General features: G+C 39.0%; 1 protein-coding gene across 3 annotated transcripts in view; it reads left to right on the top strand.

Moving 5' to 3' along the window:
• The window catches only part of si:ch211-243j20.2 (uridine-cytidine kinase-like 1), a 29,643-nt gene extending 13,434 nt beyond the window's left edge, over positions 1 to 16,209 (top strand). For 2 of the 3 annotated variants that reach the window (XM_040017265.1, XM_040017268.1), the window contains exons 6-15: positions 3,816 to 4,005; positions 4,097 to 4,158; positions 8,057 to 8,076; positions 9,728 to 9,826; positions 10,455 to 10,548; positions 11,249 to 11,311; positions 11,507 to 11,629; positions 11,880 to 11,987; positions 12,469 to 12,625; positions 13,508 to 16,209. In XM_040017265.1, the coding sequence (XP_039873199.1) occupies positions 3,816 to 4,005; positions 4,097 to 4,158; positions 8,057 to 8,076; positions 9,728 to 9,826; positions 10,455 to 10,548; positions 11,249 to 11,311; positions 11,507 to 11,629; positions 11,880 to 11,987; positions 12,469 to 12,625; positions 13,508 to 13,584 (993 nt within the window). In that variant the 3' untranslated portion in view covers positions 13,585 to 16,209. Of the gene's footprint in view, positions 1 to 3,815; positions 4,006 to 4,096; positions 4,159 to 6,142; positions 6,160 to 8,056; positions 8,077 to 9,727; positions 9,827 to 10,454; positions 10,549 to 11,248; positions 11,312 to 11,506; positions 11,630 to 11,879; positions 11,988 to 12,468; positions 12,626 to 13,507 lie in introns of all 3 variants that reach the window. The other variant, XM_040017267.1, reaches the window with a different exon arrangement.
• The last annotated feature ends 46 nt before the right edge of the window (positions 16,210 to 16,255 follow it).

Genomic DNA, 16,255 nt, shown 5'->3' with positions numbered 1-16,255 from the left:
GCTGGATAGAAGAATATTGAAGTGAGCGGGCAGAAAAGGTGGTGCTTAACAAGTCAGAAAGGTAAGGAGGTGCGAGGTTATGAATGGCCTTGAAGGTGAGCAGAAGAAGTTTTTATATTATCCAGAATTTCACAGGGAGCCAGTGAAGTTCCTGAAGAACAGGGGTGATGTGCTGGTAGGAGGGTGTGTGTATATTTATCTGGACTATAAAAATAAGATGTGATGCAGAAATTGACTCAAATTAAGCTTTATTTTAAAAGTTTGCTTTTTAGGCTCCTAAAGCTGATATTTACATCCATTTTTATGGATGTGTAGAGAAGACTAGTGCTAGGAGGCTAAGGAGACACTGCCATCATTGCAATGCTCTTGAGGGTCAGAGGGAATAAACACTTATAAAAAGAGGCATTCTTCATTGCTAATCAGTCCTGCAGTCACTCTCTCCAGCCTCTTCTATTGTGTATGAGTGAGTGTGAGAGAGCAGGAGAGCTGGACTGTGATGATAAGACAGGCAGCCTCTCCTGAGACCCGGCTGTGTAGCTGATTACCATCTGATTAAGTTAATAACAGTCAGCGTCTCTTGTGATCAATGGTGTTTTTTGTCCATTCTTGTAATTGAATTCAATTACAGCTGCAGATCCGATATGCTAATAAAGAGGTTTCCTTTAAGAAACCAAGATGTTGCAAAGGGACATGGTTAATAATAGGATTTGGTGCTTCTCTCACGCTATCAAACCATTGTGGCCAGTGTTGCAGATCATTATGGAAGACTGCTTCATAGTAGGAGGAATTTTCAGTTATTGTGATGAAGCAGCTTGTTTTTCAGATAATTTATTCATTGGATTTTCTAAAGATGTCATGTTTTTGTCTGTATGTTGTTGATCTGAATTTGAATCATGATTGATATATGTATTTTCTAAATGTCAGTAGCTGTTTTTGCAGATTAAATTTGCATATGTTTTATAATAGATCTTTTCCATCTCGCTTCCCCCGTTCATTTATTTAGGCTTAATAAAACACTACCAGCACAGAAAAATATTATTTGATTCACTACATCAGTGAAGGGTTCATTCAAATGATTTTCTTGGATAATACACACGTGCCTTCCATATTATTTTATATTTTATTTAAAATCAAGTTGTATTAACTTGGAGTCCTTATCTTTCTATACTGCCAAACACAAACAGTGGCTGCAGTAATGCATTTGTCACATGAGACAAAATAAATCTTAAAGAATTTTATTTTCAAACAATTACTAAAACAAGCCAATCAAAATAAAACTTCAGTTGTGCCAAATTCTGCTCTGTAGCTGTTCTTGTTTTGGTTTTTGGCTCAAGGTTTCGTCTTACAATACATAATACACAAAGTAGGTGCACGTGGTACCATTAAGACCATCTTATGTGAGAATGGACATCAAATGGTCTTTAAAATGACATCTGACCTGTCCGTGCTAAAAACAAAAGAAGTAGTTCCTGAAGTCAAAGCAATGCTGGCACAAACCATCTGCGTAGACAACGTTGGACACCAAGCCAGTGGTGTTTTTTCTTTGTTGGTTTTTCATTTTTAGGCATACTTCCAGTAGAAAAATGTGCAGTTTTAATTTAAAAAAAATTGTTTGAGATTATTTTTTGTTTGGATTGAACAATAATAAGTGTAGAGTAAAAGATTTTGTGTATTGTTCCTGATACAGATATAGCTTTTCATTTTGCAGTTGTATACATGCCCAGTCCTGAACCCACCAGCAATAATGTTTGATGTATGATATGTTGTGTAATCCTGCACTTGTACTTAAACCAAAAAAATCAACAAATTTCCACCTTTTCTTTACTATATCATAAATGTCATCAACGAATCCACAAATTTCTCTGGTGTTCATTGCTCATTGCACATTCAAGGCTTGTAGCTGCATCAAAGGAAAACTTTCCAATTTTCCAGCCTCATCACTTTGGCAAAAGAAAACTGGGAGCTTTCCTAGGTTAGGAAATGATCTAGAGCCACAGCCTTGCTGTCTAACCTTTGGGACCAGGCCACTCTTCATTCATCTGCTCCAAGCTGACAGCACTGCTTATCCAGCAACCTGCCACCTTTTTGGTTGGTCAGTCTGTCAGATTTACAGCAGCTTGAACTGCCAGCCAGTGGCTTTTTGTGCAACTGAGTTATAACTGCGCTCCTGCTGCCGTCCTCCTCTAAATCACACACAGACTTCTTTTAATTTCAAAAGTCATCAATAGTTCTTTGTTTTGCCTCCTTGTTGTCCCACCTTTGTTGTGATGCTGCCCCATTGATTTTTGTCTTCTGTCTTCTGTCTTTGCTGAATTGAGGTTCAGTTTAGTGGAGCTTAGTTGGTGCATCGGGGCTGACTTTCTCTTTGAAGCTGCAATGATAACTGGTGTTTCCTCAGATTCTTCAGCATGTCCCGACCCCAGCGTCAAGCTTCCGATGTAAAAATGTCAAATCATTGAAGCAGCTCAAAGTGCCTTTTCACGGACACTGCAATTTGTGCTCTTTACTTCCTCTTCTTCTTTAATACATTTATCCTTCTTGTGCAAGATAAAAAATACTATTAATAATATTTTGCACTGAGAGTCATGTTATGTTATTTTAGTGGCATATAAGGATAAAAAATGAAAATGGGACATTTAATGTCCCACTTTAAATTCTGACTATATCAAGATCAAGTGTTTACTGCAGAGAGCTGGGAATATAAAACACTCCCTAACTGATGAGTAGTGACATTTGTTAGAAGCGGTCAGGCTTTTAAAAAAATAAATATGCAGCTCTCAGGAGTTGTTTCTGTCATTTTTACTAATGCCCAGACAGTAATCTAAGGCTATCAGTAAAATAATGAATAAAACATCTTTCATTCATTGTCTTCAGAAATTCTATGAACGGAAACTTTGTTTTGGCCTACAGAGAACTCTTCAAACATAAATGACTGCAGTGTCCTGCACTACAGCCACTAGTTTATCACCAGAGTTTCTAATTAAAAGCACATACACACACCAGAGCTACATTTCCGGGGCAACTGTGGATCAGGAGGTCATTGATGATGAGGAAGGTTTGTGGTATGATTCTTAGCTCCTCCAGTCTATATGTCAAAGTTTCTTGACATACAGTCAAGATATACAGATATAGAGTCAAGTTGCAACATATTTCACCTTAGAGAAGTGACCTCAGTGGATCCAACAGTACTCTGCATACGTAAAGTATGTGTAGCGCAAAAAGAGGTACCTTTGAATGGGATTCAGCCTGTTCACATAAACTCCAAAGTTTTATGTACTCAGCCCGACTAACCATTATTTACAGGGAAATGGCCACAATAACAGAATCCTAGGGGCGGACATATGTTAACAGATGCTATTAGAGGATATAAATATGTCCGCTGCCAGCAATTTAAAAAAAGTACTGGACCATTGATGGAGCGTCTTGTTAATGTATGTGGGTGTGTGATGCTGTTATGGATACTTCTGCAAATCAAGGAGAACTGCAGCTTACTGTAGTAAATGGGGCACAGGTGCTTAAACTTTAAGGATACCCAAAAACTTTGCAGGAAAATCCTGCTATTAGTATTGATATAAAACCTGAACTGGTGGTGCCTTTATGGGGCCAGCACCTTAAATGTATTGACCCCATAAAGAGTTACAAAAATATCCTAATATCAATAATGATAGTCATTGTGTGTAATATGTATATACATATACAGAAACATGAAATCACTATAAAATGATCAAATAAATGCAGCAAAAGCAAAAAACTGTGCGCATATAAAAATGTTACAGGTCGATGAGTGATTCCTCCTTTTGGCTTTTGTCTGCCAGCTTCTGGACATGAAGGTGTTCGTAGATACAGATTCAGACATCCGCCTCATACGGAGGCTGAAGAGGGACATATCACAACGTGGACGGGACATCAGTGGCATCATCAAACAGTACAACAAATTTGTAAAGCCAGCCTTCGAGCAGTACATTGAGCCCACTGTGCAGGTTGCTGACATTGTGGTTCCCAGAGGTCAGTGGCAGTATTTTTAGTTCACCATAGAAAAGCACAGGAGCGCTCTTCTCTATCAGCACTTTACACGTTGCTTGTTTTTTATGTGCAGGTGGAGAGAACTTTGTAGCTTTGGATTTGATTGTTCAGCACGTACACAGTCAGCTGGAGAAGGTAAGGAATGTTTATGTTTTTATCATTTTGTCATTTGAGGATGTGAGGGATTATTTTGGAAAATTGCAGCTTTAATTGCATGGGCTTATAAAGGATACTATGATCTGTAGTTTCTGCAGACAGGTGGAATGTATTAAAGCTGGCATTAACTATTCCTACATGTTTAGATAGAGCTTCTTATATTTTGCTGACCGGCTTTCACTGTAGGTACATATTCTTCTAAAAACTCTAAGGTGGGAATGCCTTTATGATTACTTCAGCACAATCTTTTTCTTTTTTTAACCTTTCAAAGTAAGTGTGGTGCTGGCTGGTGTGGAATAGTGTGAACATGGCCTATGGGGCGTTGACGGCAAAAAATTCTTCTTTATTTATTTTTATTTTGGGGGAAATGATACGGAAATAAAAGATGGAGGCAAATTTACCAAAACATCCCAACATCTAAGATTCATCAGACATGTCAGGTCCATAGTTGGGACAAACAATAAGGTGAAGTTTGATTTTTTTTTTTTTTTTTTAAGTCAGAGACTGCACTTATTATAAAAAAAGCAAATGAAAAACACACTTCACTTTAATTTGAATGCTGGCACCTTCATGGTAGTGACACACACTACTTGACCACTTGCAGGTGTGCATTTGTCCTGTGCTGGATTGCGTCTGTTGTGCGAACACAGCAGACTTTTGACTTGAACTTTCTTTTGAAAAAGTGGAAGAAGTTGCAGGAATTTAAACCTGGTGAACAGGATGGGCTGTGGACAATAACACGATGTCACATGCTGCTCCCTCAGCCGCCATTTTGCTATTTTTCCCGTCTGATGGTAGAGCACATTAGCTGATGTCATATTTTTCTCCTCTGCTTTAGTAGTTTGGATGAAGTTAAGCAACAGTGGCCTTTATGATAAAATAGTACTAAAAGTAATTAAGGGTACTAAAAATCAGGAAAGTAAAATTCCTGGACACTTTTCCCTTTTGCCATTTGAAGTGATGGAGGAAGATTTGTGACGTCTTTTTATGCTTTTTTTCCTTTTACACCTCGTGGTTAGAGGTCTTAAGTAGGTACCTTAAATTAATGATCCTTTAAGGAAAGATCGTGTCCTTCATCTTAGCTCACCTCATTGTTCTGTCATCCACTCACTTTTTGATCTACCGCTAACAATGCTCTGCTCCACCTTCAGCACATTCAGTCATGGTCGCTGCCAGAACACCCACAGCATCTGTCACATTCACAGGCATGCAGGTGTGCAGTATGTAATAATGAGAAATAGACGGGCACACACAGGTCAGCATGGATATTTTTCTCTTTGCCTTTACTAAAATTACTAAAATATGCCTTTTTTAAATTAAAAAACACATTCATGGTTATATTTATATGGAAAGTACAAAACGTTGGCATTATGCGCTTTCCTTTGTTGGCCAAGGAAAGAATACCAACTCTTTTCTTTGCCTTCTGAACTGTATTACCACTATTCTTTGCTTGTGTTTTAAATCATTGATATATAAAGGATGGGGTGGCTCAAGACCTTTGCATAGTGCTGTGCATCCAGAAAGTCGCAGATTTTTAAATCAGTACTTCTGACACGACTGTGGTTTTAGACTACATTATTTCGCACTTGGTCATATAAAATTGACAGCTCATGAAATAATTCGCTTGTTTTCACTTGTTGTTTCTACAGTAAAATGAAGTGGTCATAAAAAGTTGATATATGACAGTTAAACTCTTGTCCAGCCAAACATGAAATTAAAGTTCACACTTGAAGTGTGTACGACTCTCCACAGGCAAACATTTATTGTGTATTGTGAATTTTTTGTTTCTCTTTTGGGAAGAGGTTTATGTTATGAATGATCCTTTTTTTCTGACAAGCCGCTTGTCTCACGTTTTGTTTTTCTTATGTTTCTCGCTGTTTGCACACACGTGTCTGTGTGTGTGTGTCTCCTTGTACGTGCACGACCCCTCCTCTCCTGGCTGAATGCTGTGTAACCATTCCAGCGTGAGATCACTGTGAGGTACGATTGTTGGTGCTTTTTTTTATTACCACATCCTCCGAGTCATCTTTTTTCTGCTCTTTTATGTCACTACATTTTCAAGAATGCCTCACTCTTTTATTTGCAAAGACTAAACTGTTTTGTTTTTACTACAAACTCATACACATGTCAGTGCTTCACCTGCCTTTTCACTTAATTCTGTTTTATCACGATTTCATTTCATAATGGTCAGAGGGTTATAATGATTTTATCATCTCTGTCTCTGTTTAATCTTTTATTTGTTTTACTCAGCAGAAATATTTGAATGTATTCATTGTGAAAACACCTAATCAGCCTATACTTTTCAAGTCATGGATTAAAATAAAAACATGTCATTAAACATCATTTAAAGCGTCATGACCAGTGGCACATTTTGTGTGTAATATTTCTTGTACTGTCATATAACTACGGTATATGACCTGAATAGTGAGTTTAATAGTTTCCTGTAAGTCATTGGAAACCATTGATCATAGTTTGAGTTTAGAAATTGTGATAACAAGTTAATGAATGAGTTTATCACACTTGTTATCTTTTATTTATTCAGGTAAAAGTCTCATAGAGGATCCCAGAATTGAAAAAGAAAATGAAATTCCCTTCATTTTGTCCTGGTAGTGAATAGGATCAGAAGCAATCTGGAAAACTATCATCTAGTCTGCTAATGCAGGACAACAGGCAATATTTGAGTGTTTTTGTAGAGCCAGGTGCTATCTGAGCCAAGACTTCCTGTTTTGTGAACTGATTATTTCAGTTGTTTAAATATTTAGATTTAAAAACAACAATGATAAAGAGAGAGGAGGAAAAAAATATCCACTATGTAATACTGTCTGGAAAATAAAACAATATTGAAGCAGGATCTATCTGAGCCAAGACTTCCTGTTCTGTGCACTGTTTATTTAAGCTGCTTAAATATTTAGATTTTAAAATAGAAAGAAAGGAGAAAAGCAAAATCACTGAGAAATGTGTCTCCACATGAATTGTATGCAAACACATCCAGCACAAATGTGATTGGTCAGAAGAAGACAAGTCGTTATGTCCTGTCTTCTATTCTGGACCAACAACCTGTTTTTCATGGTTATGAACTTAGGCAAAATTCTGATTTGGTTCTCTCAGACATAGATTGGCTAGTTTGCTGAAGTTCCTCAGGTCATGTTCACACCTAACCACAACAACATGCAGCCAGCTCGGCGAAGCCTGTGCCAGTTCACATCATTTAAAAAAAAGAAATGGGACATGTTTTGGTCCAGAGGCACAGAATAGACTTTATGGTGCAGGATAGAGGAGAAAGATCAGTTTTTGGTGTCCACAGGATGCTGTAAACTTGCAGAAAAGCTGGAGTGGAGACCTAAATTATGTGTGATCACAAGTGGCCATGTGCTCCTGTATGTGTGAGATGAAACCTGCTGAGAAGTAGAAGTTCTTAGCTTCAGTTCACCCTTGAACGAAGATGAATTTGCAAGCCTACTTCAGCTGAAGTTTCAGTGGGTTAAATGGTTCAGCAAATCTAAGGTCAGCTCTTAGATGGATTTGTTGAATGTGGAGAAATTCTGGCTGCCCTCACAGCTTTTACTGAAACTAATCCCAGTTTCTGAAGTTGAGTCACCTTAAGCGAACCCCACTCATGAGATAAATTGAAGTGAGCGTGCTCCTCAGTGCAGAGCTGGAATGTGTTTTTTCGGTGTTGTACAGCAGCAATGTGGTGAAGCTGTTTCACTGCTAATACTCTTCTCTCTCTTCCTTTCTCTGTTTTGTTTTTTTTTCCTCCTCTTGTCCCTTTGTGTGTGTGTGTGTGTTTTTTTTTGTTTTTTCCTCCCTGTGTTTCCTCCTGCCTTCACCTTTAAACACTTAATCTCACCAAACAAATATCTGTCACCTTCTTCAGAGGAAGATGCGCTGGGATATGTGAGCCTCACCTCGTGCACCTTTTTTCACTGTTGTAGTCTTTAAAGATACAGATTTGTAGTGTTAGATTTAATGCACTCAAGCCTTTTTAACTTGTTAAACTATGCACTACATATTCTGACTGTAGTTAAACCGACACGTTTGCTGGGTTTGATTCCACAAATGTCACAGTTCCATTAATCTAAGCTGTGCACAATTAAAACAAAGCATGCTGTATATTTCAGCAGCAGAGTGTGCATGAAGCAGAATAGTTTCATTGCTCTTTAGTATTCTAAGTAGCATGTGTTTGAAACGGTATGTGCCACATATGCCAAATTTTTAATTTTTTCATGATTGCTTTTGTTGTTTTTCTGTTTGTGGCCTCAAGGTCATGGCACGCATTGATTTATTTAAGTGCAAACTTTTATCTGGCATTATGATCAAAACGTTCTGAGAACAAAAGCCTTGCTAGATTTAAGAAAGCTTCCAGTGCCACGAACAATGGAGCAATAGAGTTGAAGAGTCCACAGTTTCTAAATCTAAAGACTCTACATCAGGTGAAAAGCCAGGGCAGGATCAAGTCCTTCATTTATTGACATGTACTTTTGCATTCTGAATTTGCCCCTCAGAGCGATGCTGTCGATTCCTGAAGTGTCTGAGGGGGAACACTGATTTAAATAAAGCAAGGCTTTTAATGCTGTGTTTCTAAAAGTCTGGCAGCTGACACACAGAATCAGCTTCTTTCTCGACTTTTGCTTTAAAATCAAAAAGGCTTGCTAAACCATGTAATGTGGGGCGAGTTACACAAAGATGCCTCATGCTTATGCTGGGGTGGCCAAACGCTGTAATCCCGTAGAGCCGCCCGCTCTACATGTTTATTGTTCGTGTAGGAAGCAGTGCCACTGACATTAGTCCTGATTATAGCAGTTAATATCTACACAGACTGGTGAGATGGATGGACGTCTTAGCTAATTTATTTAAAAAAGGGAACTCCGCTTATCTTTGTGAAACCGGCCCCTCATCAGTTAACCTTAAAATGTCTGCTTTGCAGAGCGTTTGGTCGTTGGTGTTTGTAAGCAGTGCACTCTCTGTAGTGGTAGGACTTAAGATGCTTGCAGCTTCTTAATATAACCTCTTTGAGCATCGTTCTGTGTCGTGTGATTTTGTGATTCTGGGTGTAAAAAGTTGCTCATTGATTACAGATTTGATATTTCAAGGCAGTTAATGAAAATGACACTTGAACCTTTTTTAAACAGCAGATATGAGAACTGATGTGCATCTATTGAAGCCTTTCTGTTTACATCAGGGTAGCTCTGGCTCATCGGTCAGCTGACTGATTACATCACTATGTTGAATGATTATTAGATGTCACTTAAATATAAAAAAAACAAATAAGTACAAATTAAATCAATTCCTGAATTAATGAAATGATTTTAGGTTACATTTGTATTAGTACATATTTGAGCAGCTGTACAATACCCAGCCTTTTTGTTACAGAACCTAAAATACTAGTTTGTTTTCAATATTTTCTTTCAGAATAATAAAAAAAGAGATGAAAAATGAACTGATTGGTTCTGATTAGTTAACCTGCAAATCCAGAAAAAGTATTTAGTTGAATGAATGTAGACACGTCTCTTACTTTGGATGCATGAATGTGTTTTGTTTGCCGCAGATCGGCTCTGGCCTCGGCTCACCAGGGTCAGCCATTACCCAAAACCCTCAGCGTAATGGAGAGCACGCCACAAGTCCGTGGCATGCACACCATAATCAGGTCAGAACGAACACTCTTTCATACGCTCATTTCACAAGCAAAGTCTTGTTAAAATTGGCCAGTGAGTAGGATTTAGAGACACCTAGCTGTGAAGCTCTCGTACTTTACACGTTTTTACAGGCCTACTGTGGGCACCACTTCAAAATAAAATAAGAGACAGGACCTTTCTATAGTGACAGTTTTCTAAAGCTGCCCGCTGCCTTCATAAATTCACTGAAGATGGCAACAAAGTGGAGACGACATTTCCTTGCACTTCAAAATAAATCACTTCCTGTCAATTCTTTGCCCAGTATTACCAGACTTTAAACTTGCAGGTTAAACACGACGATAAACACGATAACATCATGTTTCATTATATCTTCTAGTAAACCTAACAGTGTGCAGCAGATCATTTAAACCAGTGCTTGTGTGGTGCAGTCAGCACAGGTGAGCTATAGAGCTGCTGCAGTTGGGATGTGGATCACGAGAAGAAAATATTTAAAAGTTATTTCTTTAAAAATTATAATCAAACAGGAGCTTGCTAGTGTAATGGTGCTGACTTTTATTAGGCCATAAAAAAATCTTTTCTTTTTTAAAAAAAATATAAAAAAGCAGAGGGTCATCCTGTTTGCATCTGCCGTTTGTGTAGGAACAGGGAAACTAACCGAGATGAGTTTATCTTCTACTCCAAGAGATTAATGAGGCTCCTGATAGAGCATGCCCTCTCCTTCCTGCCTCTCAAGGTGAGTTTTTGCATGAAGACTTTTAACTGAACTCCTGCTCTTACTCCTGTAGAGCAGCGGTCCCCAACCCCCGGGCCTCGGACCGGTACCGGTCCGTGAGTCGTTTGGTACCGGGCCGCGAGAGTTGAGGCTCAGGTGTGAAATGTATGGTTTTCAGGGTTTTTATCGGTTTTCAGCGTTATTTTGTTATCGTTTTTATCGTTTACTCGGTTTTCCTGGGTCTTTTTACGTGTGTTATGAATAAATGTTCTTTTTTTCCAGTACCGGTACTAGTTTTATTTTGTTGTATTTATCCGCGACACCTTAAAGGCCGGTCCGTGAAAATATTGCCGGGCATAAACTGGTCCGTGGCACAAAAAAGGTTGGAGACCGCTGCTGTAGAGCACATTTTTTCTACTGTTGCTTATGCTCCGTAGCAGGTTGGCGTTTCTGTTCTGAACAGGAAGTCTACTAATAACATTTTTAATAGTAGCAGCATCAACTCTTGCCAAGATTTGTCTTGATGCATGCTCAGTCATCCAGCTAGGTTGAATCCATTCATCTGGATGTGGCGTTTTCAGACTGAGTGACGAAATGTTTCTCCCACTGAAAATGCTACGTCCAGATGAACAGATTCAACGTTTTGGGATTTTGCTAAGATTGTTTTACTTCAGCCTTTAATTTCCTTTTGTTCCTCTTGGCTCTTTCTCCTCCTCTGCAGTCAGTGTCTGTGGAAACGCCACAGGGTAGCATCTATGAGGGGAAGAGGCTGTGCGGTAACAGAGTAAGTCCTTTAAGATGACATTAACAGTTACTATAATGAGAGGACATTTAACTTAAGATGATAATTTTGCACATATGTAAAGATCTGGAGGAGCCGAAGGTTTAAGTGCACATAAATTTTAAACCTTTTAGTGTTTTCTGGTCCAGATAAGCTGCATCGCTCTAATAAACCTCACAAAAATGTCTGGTTTTCCAGATAACGGGTGTTTCTATCCTGAGGGCGGGAGAGACCATGGAGCAGGCTCTGATGGCTGTGTGTAAAGACATCAGACTTGGAAAGATCCTCATTCAGACCAATCATGACACAGGAGAACCTGAGGTGTGTGTGTGTGTGTTTTAGGCAATACTATAAAAGTTTTATCAGTGTGGCAACATTAAAAACACAATTTTACATGTCAGATCTAGCTGGTTCTTCGTGTTCGACTCTGTTGTCCAAACAGGATTGTCTCTTTAATGAGTTGCTTGTTTGATTAATTTTTTTCCACAGTGCTAATTATTGTATAAGTTAGATTTTTATGTTGTATAGATTTAATAAGCTTTCTCACTGTTTTTTCCTCTCCATCCTCCAGCTTCATTACCTTCGTCTGCCCAAAGACATCAGTGAAGACTACGTCATCCTCATGGACAGCACCGTGTCCACTGGAGCTGCTGCGCTCATGGCGGTCAGAGTTCTGCTGGTAGGTTGGCCCCACGTCTTCACGGCTCAGTTGTTCGTACCTCAAAATACGTGCTAGGTTAATATTGCCTTTCTTGACCCAAGAGCAAAAAGACATTGTTATGCGAACAGACTTTCACTTCCTGGTTAAATAAAGGTGAAAACTGGTAAATTCTCTCTAAGCTACCTTAGTGTGATTACTGCAGGGATTAGGCTGTTTGGCCAGCTCCAACCCTTCAGGGCTGAAGCGTCTGTTTCGGGGTAGGCAAACAATGAAATGCTTGTTTTTAAAAGATACCATCAGTTTAATAAAAGTGCTACAGGTCATTTATTTTATCCATTATCAAACATTGTGCAGGCTCGGGTCATTAGTATTTATTACCCTGTGATGCTGCTAATGAAGCCGAAGTTATTATGTAAATATATGAAATTATTCATTCTGCTTGGATGTGTTCTTTCACCGACATCATCTAGAAATAAGTTCTGTGTTTCTCCACATGAAGGACCACGATGTAGCTGAGGATAAGATCTTCCTGTTGTCCCTGCTGATGGCTGAGATGGGGGTCCATTCGGTGGCCTACGCCTTCCCTAAAGTTCGGATCATCACCACCGCCGTAGACAAGGAGGTCAACGACCAGTTCCACATCATACCAGGCATCGGTGAGTACATACACTCTGGCTTTATCAAAGTTCATTTATCATCTGTTTGAAAAACATTGTACTTTTAATAGATGATTAACGTGATTTATAGAGTTTTAAGCATAATTAGCCCCATAAATCTTCTGGTTTTGCCAAAAACAAAACAAAACAGTGCGTTAAGAAACTTTACTGACAGCATATCTAGGGTAAAGTGTCCTGATAAGAAACAAGGACTATGTCAGAGGCCTTAATGGAAGAAATTAATGGACTTTGCAGAGCTGGAAGAGATCAACAACCAAGTTTGTTTTTTGCACTCTGGCCTTGAAATTTATTTTTAGCCTTTATTGACAAACAGTGGGAGGCTAGAAGAAAAGGTCACCTATAAATCAATAAGAGGCATTAAAAGGTAAATCATCTGTGAATTACACAAAGTACAAAACCACTGCTGCATGGATGAAAGCTCTACCGTTTGCAGACAAAATCTAGCACCAGCAGAGCGGCTGCAGGGTGTTTGAGAGTTTGGGAAAGCCACAGAAAAGTCAGCGGTGTGTTTTAGGTTTATTTAAAGTAGATTATTAGCCAGGATTATAAATATTTGAATAGCAAGGTAAAGGGAGTTATTGGGAAGGTTTACAATGTAAACATTTGCTCGAAAGAGCTCTGTTCTTTATACACACTGTAGTCTCACATCCAAATCAGTGGCAGCAAAGGTGCAAAAATGATCTTAGAAATTTCCCACTGTGATTATAAATGAGCCTCTCGGTACACAGTGTAGCTTATAATCTTATAAAGTTAGGAAAAAGGTAAAAAAAAAGGCAGTTATGTTCTTTAAAATCTTCCATATTCGCAATAAAGAAAAGTCCAACTTTTTCTGTCCCGTCTTCTTTCACCTGCTCCTCTCAGGGAATTTCGGAGATCGTTACTTCGGCACCGATGCTCCGTCGGACTGGTGTGAAAGCGACGAGGGGATGGAGTTCTGAGGAGAGAGGGCCAATCATGGAGGTGCAGGGTTGTTACAAAAGCACTTAGTCACTGGAAGAAGAAGACAGCTGATTGGTGCCATTGATGTCCTCCTGAACAGTCAGCTGTTGCTCTACAAACTGCTTCCCATTCACAATGATATACTTTAAGGTCAGTTTGGTTATTAAAGAAGTCAGGAGCCAAAGTTGAAAGTGTTAGCTGTTCTGCAGGATGCGGGATGCTTCTAAAAAGATGATATACCATTAAGTTATAATTTAAAAAGGGGAAACCTAAAGCTACCTATTGAAAAAGAGAACTAATTCTGGTGTTAATAATTTTGCCAGTGATGTGTTTTTGTTGCTGAAGCTGCAGCCTGTGAGCCTTCAGGGGTGATGTTTAGATTTGCATCAGTTTACTGGAAAAGCTGACCTTCATAACCTGCATAATGTAAATAAAATGACTAATTGACAGATTTTAAAACCCAGCCGCTAAGTTAACTGGAAGATCCAGCTCCAGCGACGCTCAGTTATAATGATGTATAAGCAGTTTATGAAAATGGTCACTTCCTGGTGCTGGGTCAGTCAATAATAATGTTATCATTTGCTTTGCACATATACATAAAGGCGAGCGTGGAGGTGATGCGTCTGGCCTAGTTAGCGGTGTAGCTTGGTGTTTTTCTCTCCTAGCTTAAAGCTCTCGTAAGAATCAGTGTATTCCAGCTTTGCTCTGCTGCTGAAGCTGCAGCAGTCTGTACTGTAAAACACTTTTATCTCAGGCGACTTCCACTGAAAGGGACAGCAACGACTCATACTTGAAGAAGACTGACCGAGTGAAAAGGTGAAAGGTTTTAGCTTCCTTTTTATTCGGTTACTCTCCTGTTAAATTGTTTTTTTTTTCTCAGTGTCTTTGACTTTATGGTTCTTGTACAGCAATAAGAGAGCCAGGATATCCCAGTTAGTTATTTTTTATTGAAGCAATTTAAATTTTGAGATTTTAAACATTTCTGCCAAGCTTCAGCTGCTAATTGAATCAACACACAACTAGGGAATGCTTTGTACTGTATTTCTTGTCAGCTCTTGACCTGAAGCCCCTGTTACTGTGAGATTTTATTGATTCTCATCAACAGAAAACGTCTTAAACCAAATGACAGCAGGGGTCTTTGCTGCTATAACGTTTTGATTTAAAACAGAGCTGCATTCAGATTTCCCAGATTTTGATTGGCTTTAAGTCTTAGTAGCATTTCACGTGTAAATGCCACACACTGCTTCTGTTTGCAGACATTTTTAAAAAATGTTTTCTTATTTATTTATTGTATTGTATGAGGGTTCTTCACACATTCAACACATAACAGATGTTTATTCAAACTGCATCATGAAAATGTTGTTTGCATGTTATATGTTTTCAGTTCTGTGCTCTTATCCAGTGTCGTATCATTTTATTTAATGCAGTTTGATTTGAGAAACACAGATTTAAAAGCAGTTTAAATTGAGCTCTTTCAGTTGCTTCAATGCTTAAAAGCCTCACCTGTGTACCTGCTCCTTACAAGGCCTCATTTCCACCACACAGTGCGACTGATTCTTGGTACCACCATTTTTAGTGTTTTAAGCAAGCTAAGAAAATGCTGAAGTTCTGCATTTCTAAAGCCACATACGTGCCATCGTTGCTCTTCATGTGTTTTGCTTCGTGTAATGTTGCACCTTGCTGTGATGGCTGCTCTTCTCGACGTTGAGGTGAAGTGAGAAGCTGGTACCAAAAAGCGAGTAAAGTTGATGATGAGGCTTTGGGGAGCAGGAGCAGCAGCTGTGTGGATATTGTTACACATGTGCCAAATGTCCACTGTGAGCAAAACTCTAAAGCCGGGATGTCAAACATCAGTTCACAGCCCACGAATGGCCACAAATAATCTTAAATGAGCCACGCCCGTAAGATTATGTATGTGTCGTCTTTGTCTTCTTCTTCCAGCTGCTCCAATTCAGGGTCACCACATCGGCCCCTATCTCACCCTGTCCCTAGCACACCACACCAGTTACCCCACTCCCTCGTTACTTGTTGTTAATTTACATTTTCTTGTTTAATGGGTCATCCATTTAGAAACTACATTTTCTGCATCCTACAAAAGTGCAATCTCAACAGTATGCCTCAGCTTTTCCACATTCACAGAGTCTGTTGTCATTTCAGTTACCAATGACGAAAGTGTTAACTTGTCTAGATTTAAAACTATTAACTTTTCAGATGTTGTCACTCCTTGCTAGTGAAGCTGAGATCTCTCCCAGTTTTTACACTTTGTGAAGTCATCAAATGAGCCAAAATGGACCTGGTTCTGGTCCCCCCGGGCTGCATGTTTGACACCCCGTGCTCTCAAATAACTCTATTTCTTCTGACTTTATGCAAACTGGGTCAATAAAAAAGGTCACGTTAGAGCAAATTACAACACGTTACTTGAAAAATGTGTTCTGGGGACAGTATTGACCTCTCCTTGAGTGATTTACATTTTGGTTTCCTGGTAAGCCATTCCATTGTCATATTTATGCCAGTTACACCTGTTTGTAAACCAGAAGTCCCATTGTAATAACTTTTCTTTCTTTTTTGTTTCATTTATCATAAGTGCCACTTCACTTGAACAGAATAAAAATCATTGCAATTTGCTTCCTGTCATGTTGTTATTCTGGAGTTGTCCTCTAGAGGGCAGGG

The sequence above is a fragment of the Simochromis diagramma genome, unplaced genomic scaffold (assembly GCF_900408965.1).
Source record: "Simochromis diagramma unplaced genomic scaffold, fSimDia1.1 OVJJ01000802.1, whole genome shotgun sequence".
Lineage (NCBI taxonomy): Eukaryota > Metazoa > Chordata > Actinopteri > Cichliformes > Cichlidae > Simochromis > Simochromis diagramma.
Note: the sequence above shows the minus strand (reverse complement) of the source record. Positions and strands in the feature narration are given on the sequence as shown.